Raw genomic sequence first — 15,259 nt, 5'->3', positions numbered from 1 at the left:
CCACTTATACTTGTCTCCACAGTGTCTTCAATAAAATGGCACTGGAGATTGCGGCACACGAATGCGCGGACTCGGCGCCATTTTAATGAAGACAATATCACAATAGCAATGCACATGGGCCGCCAACATCAGCCATGGCAGCACAGTGGGAAATTCATATAAGGAAAAGGAGGCAAACCAGGAGGTTGCAGAAGGTGCAATATAAAAAGAGGACCTGACCCACAAAGTCCCGCCCCACTGCACAAGACAATCAAGCAATGCACTAAATTCTGGACCTTTTGAGAACGTTTTTTCTGTAATCAAACATTCAATCTGGAAACAGAAGGTATGATTGGATTCACCATGCTAGCGCCAGTATGATACTGCCTGTACTTTATATGGGAAAAACCTGCTGGTTGGTTCCCTTTAAGCAGTGAAAAATTTTAAGTTGATATACAGTAGCTATCAAGGAAACCCAAATTTGTACTCAGAAGGCGAGAATTTGCAACTAGGAAATAGTGCAGAGGGATGAGTAGCACACTTAGATGATTTGTTTTATTCCAGCATTCATGTATTCATATATAATCTCAGTTTGACCACCAATTATAACATGCTCTCCTGTATAGACAGTCAGCCTCTGACTTCTCATGATCTACAGAATGGCATCATCACTTATTAAATATCTCTTTAGTAGCTGTTGGTTGGGAGAGGAGTTGTCCACGTTCCACTCTCCCCCATTACTCTGTATGCCGTCTATGCAAGTGGTGCTGCTGAAGATTTAACTTTTGCAAGGAGGCAGGTTTTGAATATTATAGTAGATGAGTCTCTACAATGATTAGCTCCAGTTTTAAAATTCCTCTGACCAGTTACATAAATTGAAGCTTGTAGGCCCACAACTATGAAGGACTTTAGTGCCACTGGTCTTTTAATATCCATTCATACTCCTCCAGAGTGATATTGGGCCTCTTGGCTTCTTCTCTAAATACTGCTGTCCTTGCTTGGGATGTCAGTTTAGGTGGACGTCCATGTCTTAGTAGGGTATGGATGATGGACTAAACTGTATTCAGTAAAGTGTTCAGAGCTTTGGCTATTCTTTTTTTAACCTTACTCTGCTTTACTCTTCTCTACAACTTTATCCCTGACCTGTCTGCTGTGTTCCTTGGTTCTCATGATGCTATTGATGAGTAGATTCATTTGGTAACACCTACTGTATATTAAAGACCAAATATACAAATGTTGGTACAAAGAAAAGTAAAATTAGTATTATGTAGTTTTTCTTTTCTGTCATATACTTAACCCCTTCACGACATCCTCCGTACATGTACGACACATGTGGGAAGCAGGTATATGGAGTGGACTTAAGAGTTGAGCTCACTTCATACTGATAACAATGGCGGGTGGAGTGGAAGTAACCTGTTAAATCCTGCTCTCTAACGCTGACAGCAGCATTTAGCAAGCGCTGGCATAGAGGCGCGCCATTTTAAGCTCCCATTGTGGGTCGCTGATGGGTTGCTATGGCAGCAGGGTGTCTGCTGAAGACCTCCTTGCTTGTCATAGAAGCACAGCCTGTGGCAGTGGCTTCAAAGGAAACAGTGACTTTTGTGATATACAACAATGTATATAGCACAAGCGATCAGGTGATCACATATTATAGTCCCCTAAGTGCACTATTAAAAACAGGGAAAAGTAACAAAAATAAATGTTTTAAAAAATAAGAAAAAACATAAAAAAATTAAAGTTCATATTACCCCCCTCCTTTTTCCCCATTAAAAGTAAAGATAGAAAAATACACATATGTGGTATTATCACATTCAGAAAAGTCCAATCTATCAAAATGTAAAAATAATTAACCTGATCTGTATATACAAAAAAAATCAAGAATGCCCAAATTACGTTTTTTTGGTCACTGATATACCACAAAAAGATGCTGTAAAAAGTGATTAAAACATCATATCTGTCCAATAATGGTATCAATAAAAAAACACCTCCATCGACTGAGAAATTAAAATATTATAGGTCTTGGAAAATGGCGACAACCATCTCCCAATTTTTTGTTTCAGCTCTTTTTCATGATTGTAATAATGAGAATACTGCACATTTGATATCACCATAATTTTACTGATGAGGAATCATATGTCAAGGTTATTTTTACCATAAAATGTACATTGTAAAAACAATTCCCAAAAAAAATGTCAGAATTCTGGTTTTTTTTTCCACAATTTTTCCTTGTTTTACAGTACATTGTGTGGTAAGATGAATGGCTTAATTCTCGTTCTGCAAAAAAACACGCCCTCATATGTCTACTGACAGAGAAATAAGATAGTTATGGCTCTGGGAAGAAAGGGAGGAAAAAACAATAATGCAAAAATGGAAATTGGCCCCACCGTGAAGGGGTTAAACATATTATTCTTATGCTTCTATGATTTTTTATTTTAATTACATTTAGTTGAAACAAAAAATACACTGTTTATGGCCTAGGAAGCACTCAGATAGGTTGTGATGGAAATATTTTTTTAATTACAATGTTTTAGACCTAAAAAACAAGCAACCAATATTACCCTCCCCAGGTCCAGCATTACCTCTGCATAATAATAAAAAAATATTCCTGGACAACTGATAAGTAAGGCAGCGCTCACATCAGCGGTATTTTGATGCAAAAACGGATCCATCACAAGTGCATTTCAGTTCCATTCATTTCCAATGGACTCGCGGCAAGATGCGGTCACATGCGGTTACATGCGTCATAAACAACCGCACGTGACCTGATCTTGCCGTGAGTCCATTGGAAATGATTGGAACTATAATGCATTTGTGACGGATCCGGTTTTGCAGCAAAATACCGCTGATGTGAGCGCTGCCTATGATATCCAATATTTGGAGCAGACAGAGTAGTGCACATACCGACATAAGAACTGAGGAAAAAAAGAAAAAACGAAAACTTTGAAAAGTTCTGTTTAAAAATAACCCAAACACATTGAGACAAAAATATAAAACAGAGACATCTAGTGTTCAGTAAGCGTTACACAGTTTATAGTCCATTAATGGGCTTACAAGGCAGGCATCATAGGATACTTCTGCCTCACCTTCCGGGGAGTGATTTCATTCAGTGTTATTCACACATATCGATGTACAGACGGGCCTCGACTTTCCTGACCCTAACTTGACAGCATTATATTTATCTATCAGCCTGTGGAGTTTGGATTGGGAAACCCGCAGCCCGGTCTGTGTATTTTGGACTGTGAAACATGGTTGTGTGAATGTAGCTTTAGTGAATGAAATCAGTGGGATGCCTAGCTATACCAAAACCATCTGCTAAATATTTTTGCAAAGTAGCTGGAACAGTGGACGTACACATCCAACTGTGCCTGCAGTTAGGAAAATGTGCGCAGGAACAGCAGATTATGAAAAGCAATGTATATTCATTATTGAATACCCTTATTGAAAGTTTTCTAATTCACTTCTTGTTTTGCCATATTTGAGTTTTTTTTTCCTTTCTAAGAAAAACATGTATAAGCCCCCAAAAAATAAAAGTAAGGCACTTGTATCCATCTGGACAGACAGACAGACAGCATCAGGGCCGGATTTAGGTCTTCGTAGGCCCTAGGCACCAACTTAAATACAAAATGTATGGAACATTTCCTTACTCTGTTGGAAACAGTAATTACAAATTAATTTACAGCCTTAAATTCTCTATTTTTAACAAACAAACACAGTTTAGTTCATATTGCTGACACTGAAGGACAAAAACCAGCAGTTGTTCACAAACTCAATGCTTTACTAACATATTTGAACAGATTTGAAATGGCTTTAATGACCATCATTTGGGAAGAGATCTTAAAGGGAACCTGTCACCGGATATTTATAATACTTACCTAGCACATACCTCCCTACCATCCCGGATTCTGTGGGACTGTCGCGATTTGAGAGCCCTCTCCCGCAGTCCCGCAGCTCACAGCTGTTCTGTAAAGATCTTTACCTATAAATGTCTAGAACTCACTAAAAATGTTAGCCTATGATTAAGGACGCTCTTTTGCGTCTGAAACGCGTCAGGGTCTTCTGAATATGGGTGGACTTTTTTAACATTATGTGAAAATAAAGAAAGAAATTATTTTACTTTGGATGTGCCGATATTTTTTCCTCTTATTCAAGTTATAGTCCACCTGGCGGACTTCATATCGTTGCACTCCATGGATGTGTGGTGACCTATTCCATTGGGCGTGTCAAGCTTTCCTCCACTTCGTCTGTTGTAATAGACATAGGGATAGATATATAATAGATAGATAATAGACGAATAGATATATAATAGATACATGATACATAGATAAATAGATAGATACATGAATAGATGGATAGATAGAAATATAGATACATGATAGATTGATAGAGAGATAGATACATGATAGAGGGATAGATAAATAGATATATGATAGAGGGATAGATAAGTAGATACATGATAGGTAGTTAGATAATAGATAGATACATGATAGATATATAATAGATAATAAAGGGATAGATATTTAATAGATACATGAGAGATAGATAGATACATGGATAGATAGATAAATAGATAGATAAATACTGCATCTCTTTGTAGGTGAAGGAAAGAGTCAAATTCATTTGTTCCCATAAAACTACTATAAAAAAAGAGAAAAAAAAATACAAATATATATAAAAAAAATTCTTTATTTTCACCACTTTGGAATCAAATCAGCAAGTTTCAAACATGTGACCAGCAGCTCTCCTAGCTTTTCTAGCTGTTCTAGCTGTTGAGCCACTAGGAATTATGATGTCAGAGGGAGGATTTTATATAGATGACAAAGCAGCCTCTGCTTACACAGCAGATTAAACAGGACATAGACCTCCATTGTACAGAGCAGCATCTCTATGTCCTGTGTTCTAGAGGGAGAGGAAAAGAGGTTTATTTTCTAATAAAATTACTAAAAATAATAAAAAAATAGAATAATGTAATTTTATTACACTTTTTTATAAAATAATAAACATCACAAATCAGCAAATAACATGGACATATTTGGTGTCCCTGTAATCGTAACGACCAGAACAACACAGCGATCACATTATTTATGGTGATCAGTAAATGTTGTAAAAAAAATGGCGTAATTTATTGTTTTTCTTTGTTAAAACCCATAAAAAAATGTAATAAAAATGTATTGTTGAGGCCATGTTCACACGTAGCGCAAATGCTGCGTTTTTTCTGCAGCTGTCCACACCACGAGCGCAATAACAATCTTCTCTGATTATTGTGTGTCTGCAGTATTTTTTATGCATTGTCCCCCTTATTTGATACATGTTTGGTGCAGATGTGAATCCTGAAGGTAAAGAAAAACCCCTCAAATGCGCACAGTTCAGCAGCGTCTTTAGATGCTCAGTGAGCGGAAATTTCATGACGTCTCATCTACTTTGCTTGGACAATTAGTTTGTGTTCACATGTAGTGTAAATGCTGCATTTTTTTTCTGCTGTTTTTTGCACATATATTCTGCTGTGTTTAATTGTCCAAGCAAAGTGGATGTGATTCCATGAAAAGATGCCGCTGAACTCTGTGGTTTTAGTGATTTTTTTTTTTCTCTAGAAGTTTCTATGTGGAGCTTAAAAAAACACAGGAAAAATCTTCTCTGTACAATAAAAACACTTAAAAATGCAGATTCACATCTGAACCAAAAACGCATTAAATAATGGAGAAAAGACAGAAAAAATGCAGCAAAAATAGATTGTGTAGTTTGGTGCAGACGGCGGCAGAAACAAAAAGAAACAGAATTTATACAACGTGTGAACACGGCTGTATAGGCACAAATTCTGGTTGCTATGACTATGAATGAACAGTCCGGGGCATCTGCTGAATGATCCTTACTTCGAAATGGGTGTAGCTAGTGGGCGTTGTCAAAATTTGCCGCGGCGCGCCACAAACTTTGTCCCTCTTTCCTTTCTTCAAAAGTTGGGAAGTATGCCTAACGGTCGGTGTGGAGCAGACTGGTCGGATGGGTGTCTCCGTTCTCCGGGTCCCACACCTCCTCTTTTGGCCATCTTTGTCCTCCTTTTGAAGCTAGTGTGGATAACGCAATCTATGTTATACACATAAGCCGACATTGAGGTCCTGCGCAGGCGCACTTTGATTTGCCCTGAGAAGGACCTCACTGTCGGCTAGTGTGTATGACGTAGAACGCGTCATCCACACTAGCTTCAAAAGGAGGACAAAGATGGCCGAAAGAGGAGGCGCAAGACCCAGAAAACGGACACGCCAATCCAACCAGTCTGCTTTGCACCAACCATTAGGTAAGTATTATAAACGTCTGGTGACAGGTTCCCTTTAAAGAACATGAACTTGGTAAGTAAAGCAGTTCAAGAACCTGGGATAGAGTTATGCACAATCGATAAACTATATGATGGATTTTGGCAATACTTGGCTAATATTCGAAGTGAAGAAAAATTCAATGAGTTTGAAAAGGCTGCAAAAGAGCTTCTTCCAAATGCAGAGTATAAACAAAGCTTAGACAGAAAATGCTAAATAAATATCTTGTTTGAAGGAGAAACAGAAAAGGAAATAACTGCAAAAGACACTTTTCGAGTCCAAGCATTTTATACTATCGTTGACTAAAGGCCGCTTTACATGCTGCGATATTGTTACCAATATCGCTAGCGTTCGTTCCCGCCCCCGTCGGTTGTGCGTGACGGGCAAATCACTGCCCGTGGTGCACAACATCGCAACATCGAGCGACATCATTAAACAGCCGCCCAATAGAAGCGGAAGGGCGGAGATGAGCAGGATGAACATCCCACCCACCTCCTTCCTTCCTCATTGCGTGTGGCCGCAGGTACGATGTGGTTCCTCGTTCCAGCGGTGTCACACATAGCGATGTGTGCTGCCGCAGGAACGATAGACAACATCATACCTGCAACAGCAACGATATTTGGGAATAGAGCACCGTGTCAACGAGCAACGATATGGTGAGTATTACTGCTCGTTAACGGTCGCTCCTGCGTTTCACACGCAACGACGTTGCTATCGAGGCCGGATGTGCGTCACGAATTCCATGATCCTAACGACATCGCGTTAGGGATGTCGTTGTGTGTAAAGCGGCCTTAAGCTGAAGCACATTAAGAACTATTTACGCTCACCCATCGTCTATCATCTTTGGCTCTTCTCTGCATTGAAAGTGAATTGTCATTAAGTATGGAATTTGAAGACATCATTAATGACTTTAGTGAAAAGAGAAGCCATAAGAAACTGCCTAGTTCTGTATTAATTTCAATATGTTGTCAAATATTGGATGATTCTAGTTTATTGGAAGTTCCTATTAAAATCACATAAAAATGTATTAGTTCACTTCATTATTTTTATTACTTCAGGATATTTCTTTTCTACAGTTTGAAGGCCCTAAAAAAATGTGTAGGCCCTAGGCACAGTGCCTACTGTGCCTAATGGGAAATCCAGCATTGGACAGCATACTGTAGGTCACCAAGGCTAGAATAAAACATGGGCCACTTGAGCTTCACTAGCTCATCATAAAGCAAACCCATCTCTACACTCCACCAGTAATTATGACAACTGTAACAGTCATTCTGAAAACTTTTTGGTTATGTTTTTGTACTATAAGGTGGGGGGGTGCATTATACTATGTGGAGGACTATTGGGTGCATTATAATATATGGACGATTAGGGGCATGCATCATATATAAAGGACTATGGGGTGCATTATACAATATAGAGGACTATGAGAGGTGCATTTTACCATATGGAGAACTATGGGCATGTATTATACAATATGGAGGACTATGGGGAGTGCATTATACTACATGGAGGACTATAGGATGCATTATACTATATGGAGGACTAGAGGGGATGCATTTTGTATGAAGGACTATGGGCTGCATTATACTATATGGAAGACTATAAGAGGTGCATTATATGATATGGAGGGCTATGGGGTGTGCATTATACTATGTGGAGGACTATGAGATGCATTTTACTACTGTATATGGAGTACTATGTGTGGCCCATTATACTATATAGAGGACTATGGGGGTATATTATACTATACGGAAGTCAATGTGGGGCCCATTACACTATATGGAGGACTATGGTGGTGCACAATACTATATGGTGACTATATCGGACCAATTACCCTATATGGAAGGCAATGTGGGGGCACTTATAATATTTGGAGGACTACGAGGGGGCCATTGTACTTTATGGAGGGCAATTTGAGGGCTATTATACTGTACGCAAGAAAAGATACAGTGTGAAGGATTGTGTGGGCTCCATCATACTGTAGGGAGGGCTGTGTTGGGGGGCCATTATGTTTAGAGGATAGTGTGGTCTATTATACAGTGTGGAGAGTTATGAGGGCCATTATACTGCACATGGAGGGATGTGTGTGGGGGGTCACAGTTGGGGATCATGCTGTGTTGAAGTCACCATATTTTGCTGAGGTATTTGAGTGGAGTGATAGTAGGGTTATCATACTGTGTGTGGAGGGTACTGTGGAGGAATTCACTGTGGTGATATAGTGTGATTGGGGGGCACTTTTGTTGACATCATTCTTTATGGGTGCAATGAAAGAGAAATCTAGGGGCTTCAATAGGAACAAAATTACTTTGTAAGGGCTGTCAAATTGTGAATTATATTCATCTGTTACCCATTAATTAATATTTTTTTTTATTTTTTTTTTTATATAATTCTCACTGCTACTAGGAATTGTTGTAGCGGTACTGTGATGAATATGGAGTTCATAGTACCAGCACATGTGGACGTGTAGTCCTCCCCCTCTTTGGTGCCATCTTCATATCATGTTTTGCCATATTTAAGTTTCTTACAAAAAAATGTATGCTCCAAAAATAAAACTGTAATGCAACTGTATCCATGTAATGCAATTGTAGATATATTAATACTCACAGAGGGTTCCTTAAAGAGGACTTGGCATGTGTCCAAGAAATAGCATTTGTTAACCTGTAACTTTTTCTATTTTAGCACTAAGTATGCCTATGGTTCAAGAGAGCTTTAAGAAGAGCTTTTCCTGGAGGCATATAGTCCTCCTCCTCTATGACGTTGAGCAGTCATCGCTCGGCAGCATCTGAATCTGGTGGAACAGTGTGGTTTCGCGAGATGTTCCTGTTCATTCATGATAATGCTGCAAGAAGACTAACCTGACAAGTCACAGACAAGCCACACAGAAAACACGGTGATCTTGAGACATCATGCTATTCCACCAGATTCAGATGCTGTTGATCACTGATTGTCATATCGGGGGGATCTACATGCCCCCTGACAAAACTCTACTGAAACACCCTCTTGGACCATAAACAATAGAGGTACAAAATTAAAAACATAAAGCAGTGACAGATTCAGGGCAGATTGAGGATTTTTGACAAGGTAACAAACTCACTTGGACACATGACAGGTCCTCTGAAATGGGAAACTTTAATTTCAATTAATGATTTTCTTAAATCATACATGCTCAATGTGTATTCGTCATATACTGTCCATCAGTATACATTTTCCAGTATTATTGATATGCTGCCATATGCTGTTTGTGAATATTTTCTCATTTTTATATTAGGTGTGAACCCTTATTGGATTGGTGAAATTGACTCTTCTGCAATTAAGAAACCTTCACTATATAGAGAGAGGCAATCCGCAAACTTGTGCAGCAACAGGAAGTCTTTGTCTCAGCAGTTTGACTGTCCTACAGCGGCTGTTCAGGTAGGAACCTAAATAATGTAAGGGTATATACCAAGATTAGCAGTTACCTCTATCCATAGGATAAGTAAACCTTTCTAATTTCTGCGGGTTCAACTACTGGGACCCCCACAATCCCAAGAATGGGGCTCGTCTAAATAAAGCAGAGGTCAAGTATACAAACCACCGCTCCATTCATTCTCAATGGGACCATTGGAGAAAGCCAAACACAATTCTCACTCTCCTCCTATTGTGAATGTGTAGACAGGTGATGCACATGCTCGGCCTCCGCTCCATTCAGACTGGATCGTCAGCGCTGCATTCTGGGGATAGTGGTAATCCCAGTGATTGACTCCTCAACAAGCAGAAAGTTATTCTCTATTTTATGGATTAGGGGTAACTTCTAATTTGAATATAACCCCATCCCGACATTTGCTGCACATGAGTAAGGAGGTGGTTTGGCTGACATGTTCCCCTTGAAGACATTGGTCGAATTATTGTATTGTAGTATTGTGACGTACTGTTAAGTGGCCTGTAGTGCTAACCACTGGCCACAAGAGGTCACTGTTTTCCTTTTCATATGTTGTATAATGTTGAGCACTGTGCAGTGGGAAGCTAAATTCTGCCCTGCAACACAGTAAGGGTAAGAGTCTAGAGACAGTTAACTTTGTGACTCGCCCATTTGAGGAGGAGATAGCTTGCAGGAAAAGGTGCCTGTATTCCTATAAGCACAGTGTGTAGTGAACATCTGGTGAGGGAGAGAACTAGAGTGGTATGAGATAGGAGGCATAAGCCAGCAAGAACCATTAAAGAACTTTAGAGGCGACTGAGATCCAGTTCAGCAAGCAAGTGGGCGAAACCTTTTATTGTGAGAAATGAAGGAAGAAATTAGTCCAGTGCTGGCCAGTCATGGGGGGCACTGTGAAGGAAGACCAGGTGAGACCACAGAAGAGGTAAGTGACTCTCGGAGTGGCCCTTGTAAGGGATGACAGACTGGTTTTTGGGTGCATGGTTCACAGCGTAACATATTGACCCATGTGTCCCTAAACTAGAAAGATGGAGGTTTATCTGACTTGCTCTGCTTGTTTACCATCCACATGTAAAGTGCTGTAGTACAATAATGATAAGAATGTACCTCTGTATGAGACAGAAGAAACCATGAAGTGTGCTGCCAGCCAGGGCCGGCTCAAGGTTTTTGTGGGCCCCGGGCGGAAGAGTCCCAGTGGGCTCCATCCACACATAGACACACACATACGTACACATACATATACATATTTAAAGACAAACTCACAAAAATACATATAGAACTGACACATCTATACAGTCATATACACTGACATACATAGATACACATTGTGGAGACACGGGGCTCAGTGGGTGCTCTCGTCCACTAAAACCCGCCGCCTTTAGAAAGACAGCGTGGCTCAGGGCTCATCCCAACTGAACGCCGGCCTCCTTAACCGTGGGCGTAACACTACTCAGACAACACAGGGTGAGGGAACCACAATAATTAGACTTTATTGGATCCCCAAAACAATTAACGGCACATAACACATAACCAGCAAAACACACAAATGTAACAGGCAACAGAGTCTCACCCTTCCGCTGGCTCACCAGGGATTTAGAATGTCCATGCCTCAGAGCTTCCAGGGCCGCTTACTCCAGTACAGCAGCACCCCGCTTTTGGCGGGCACCCACCGAGAAAGGAATAAAGCCAGATTCAGGAAGCTGTGTGAGGTCTGCAAAGTCTGTAACAGGTGGCTGAACTGTCCCAACCTGAGTGTCCTCCTTAGGTAGTCCTGGTTTGATGTTAAAATCCTGGCAGCCGGAGTCGAAATCCCTAGGCTGTGGATATGGTCTCCAACCGGGACCGGAGCCCCTAGATTGAAACCATAAGATATCCTGATCCTCTAGTCAGCTCCAAAGAGCTTAGACTGGATCCATCAGCATCCATCAACCTTCATCAACCCTGGTGGCTTAAAGAAGTCCCTTTTATAGCCATAACCTTCCCTTAGGATACACTGCGTCCTCATCGATTGGTTGGACAAGATTGCTTCTCCCATTGGATGAATTTCAAGCTGCATGGACAATGTTCATTTAAATTATGTGCATAGAAAGACTCAGTATATCTACATGGAGTCGGCAAGTCACCGACTAGACAATGGCTACTAAGGTAATTACATTATCAATACACAACTACAATACAATGATTACTGGAAAAGTCTGGAGAGCAATAGCTAAGCAAACATGACTTAGCACACATAAGAACAAAAGGCTGGCTGAATGTTAAGAAACTTTAACCCATGAGAGTCCATGTCGTCACACACATCATACATGCATACAGACACACACAGCTCTGCTGGATACATATAGACAGACACACATAGCTATGCTGCATACATACGTACAGACACAGCTCTGCTGCATACATACAGACAGACACACACACACACACACACACAGATACTCTGTTGCATACATACATACAGACACACATAGCTCTGCTACATACATACAGGCACACATAGCTCTGATACATACATACAGATATACATAGCTCTGCAACATACATAGCTCTGCTGCATAAATACAGACACACATAGCTCTGCTACATACATACAGACACACATAGCTCTGCTACATACATACATACACACCTAGCTCTGCTACATACATACATACACACATAGCTCTGCTACATACATACACACATAGCTCTGCTACATACATACACACATAGCTCTGCTACATACATACATACACCCATAGCTCTGCTACATACATACATACATACACACATAGCTCTGCTACATACATACACACATAGCTCTGCTACATACATGCATACACACATAGCTCTGCTACATGCACACATAGCTCTGCTACATACATACATAGCTCTGCTATATACATAGCTCTGCTACATACATACATACAAAGCTCTGCTACATACACACATAGCTGTGCTGCATACATACAGAGACAAACACGTGGCTCTGGGGGGCCCACACACGCGGCTCTGGGGGCCCACACACGTGGCTCTGCGGGGCCCACACACGCGGCTCTGCGGGTCCCACACACACAGCTCCGGGGGCCAGCACATATGGCACCTGGGGGGGGCAGGGCATACACCTAGGGGTGGAGAAGCCCATACAGCTCACCGGGGCCCATAAATCGGGGGGCGGGGAGGGCATATACTGCTCGATCACGGTGGAGATGGGGCCCACACAGCGCTGGAAAGAGGTGTTGTGCTGGGGGTCGCTGGCTGGCACTGCGCCTCCTTCATCTGTGGGACTGAGCAGGACGCCGGTCGGTAGCTCCGCCCACAGATGAAGTTTAAACCAGGAAGTCTGCATGCCTTAAAGGGACTGCGCCGCAGATTCCTGCCGAGGACTGTGGTCCCTGGAACTCGGCCCGGGGGCAGCAGAACTAAGGCGAGTGGGCCCCGGCCAAGGAGCACCAGAACTGACGAGGCCGAGTGGGCCCCAGCATTTGCCCGCGTATGCCGGGTGCTGACGCCGGCCCTGCTGCCAGCTGCCTTGTGTGCTTAAAGGAGTATTCCCATCTCCAAGATTCTATTCCCATATGTAGTAGGCATAATAATAATAATAATAATAATAATAATATCAGCAAATATTTCCAATTAGAAATGTAGTGTAGTTCTTCTGATTCACTATGTCGCTTACCTCATGTTCAGGGCATTGCAGGACCTTAGGTATCCATGGTTACGACAATGCATATAATCACAATTAGTTAGTTGATTGTGGTCATAACCATGGATACCTAAGGTCCTGCAATGCCCTGAACATGAGGTAAGCGACATAGTGAATCAGAAGAACTACACTACATTTCTAATTGGAAATATTTGCTGATATTATTATTATTATTATTATTATTATTATGCCCTGAACATGAGGTAAGTGACATAGCAAATCAGGAGTACTATAATACATTTCTAATTGGAGGTATTTTCTAATATTATTATTATTGCCCCAACTACATATTGGGATATGATCTTGGAGATGAGAATACTGTTGCCAAGTAAAGAGTGATTTGTTATATATCATTGTGTCTGGTGTCCTTATCACGAAGAAAATGGTCCTGGTGATGTGCAGAACAAGACAGGACAGAATGTGAAGGCGCTCATAATGGCAATGTCAGCGTACACACATTCACAACTTTCACTTTTCTGTAATGTGCCGATATGTCGAATATACAACACTCGCCCATGGCGACCGGCTACTGATGTTCATAGGAAACTATGATTTTTGCTGTCTACAGCAGTACTGAAGTATAGCTACTGTATAATACGTTCAAGGCCAAGTTCACATATTCAGTATTTGGTCAGTATTTTACCTCAATATTTTTACACCAAAACCAGGAGTGGGACAATCAGAGGAAAAGTATAATAGAAACACGTCACCACTGCTGTATTTATTACCCACTCCTGGTTTTGGCTACAAATATTGAGGTAAAAACCTCACCAAATACTCACTATGTGCACGTGGCCTTAGTGATCAGACGAATGCAAGCTCAAGTCTCCTAAGGGGCCTAATAAAACATTTTTTTTAAATATTTTATAATTAAAACAGATAAAAATTTATTTGACCCTTTCTTCTCATTAGAAGTAAAGTTATAAAAAAAAATACTTTGATTTTCTATTGTTACATCCATAAAGGTCCGATCTTTCAAACTATAACTTTTATTAACCAGGTAATTTTTTAACAGAATGAAAAATTGCATTTTTGTTAGTTTTTTTTGCATTTTCACTACATTTGGATTTTTTTTTCCACATTGAAGTACATCGTATAGTAAATAAAAGATAACATTCAAAAGTACAATTTGTCTTTAAAAAACAAGCCCTCATACCGTATGTGTGGAGGGAAATGTAAAAAAGTTGTGGCTCTTGGAGAAAAAATACAAGAGCTCAAAAATTAAAATTGGCTGCTTAAATAAAAAAATATTCTAATCATAAGAACACAGTGAGATCAAGTCATATAAACAGGTGGATTCTGATGGATAAATGCCGATTTATCTTCTTCCTCACAATGAAATATCATTTTGAGAGATTTGGGAGACTAATCTATAAAATGCAGTTCACCAATGTGTTATGTACATGTCAAGTTTTTAATTTTACCTTACATGACCCTATTCATAATCTATTTATGTTCTTTTTGAAGGATGCGGTCTATTAGAAATTGCAATGATAAATTGAATATTGTAGGTCTGAGACCCTATTAACATGCATGCTAGCTTTAACGTCAGATGATCTTCACATTCGCACTATTGTATCTGATCTGTTGTCGCCGTACATCACATTAACATGATGACCTGGTACAAGTCCCATCAGTAATGTCTTATTATATCCTCCATACTTACAGGGGGTTTCCCGTTCATCAAGGTCACTAAGTTCAGCACAATTAATGAGTATGAGAAGCTCTTCACACGCTTCTGTCATTTCCAATATTATCTTAATGAAGGGCCAAGGCAAGGTGAGCTGATTCTCGTTATTATGCACTGGAACATAGCGTCCATTTCAGATCTGTTATTTTTATAGATTTCTGAAAAATGCTAATAATAATATGTAT

General features: G+C 40.3%; 1 protein-coding gene across 4 annotated transcripts in view; it reads left to right on the top strand.

Annotated features, from left to right (window-relative positions):
* The window catches only part of IL16 (interleukin 16), a 160,927-nt gene that overhangs the window by 76,910 nt on the left and 68,758 nt on the right, over positions 1-15,259 (top strand). For all 4 annotated transcript variants that reach the window (XM_075345862.1, XM_075345860.1, XM_075345861.1 and 1 more), the window contains exons 5-6: positions 9,553-9,695; positions 15,053-15,163. In XM_075345862.1, coding sequence (XP_075201977.1) covers positions 9,553-9,695; positions 15,053-15,163 — 254 coding nt within the window. The remainder of the gene's footprint in view (positions 1-9,552; positions 9,696-15,052; positions 15,164-15,259) is intronic.

The sequence above is a fragment of the Anomaloglossus baeobatrachus genome, chromosome 4 (assembly GCF_048569485.1).
Source record: "Anomaloglossus baeobatrachus isolate aAnoBae1 chromosome 4, aAnoBae1.hap1, whole genome shotgun sequence".
NCBI classification, from domain to species: domain Eukaryota; kingdom Metazoa; phylum Chordata; class Amphibia; order Anura; family Aromobatidae; genus Anomaloglossus; species Anomaloglossus baeobatrachus.
This window is presented reverse-complemented; position numbering and strand designations above follow the sequence as displayed.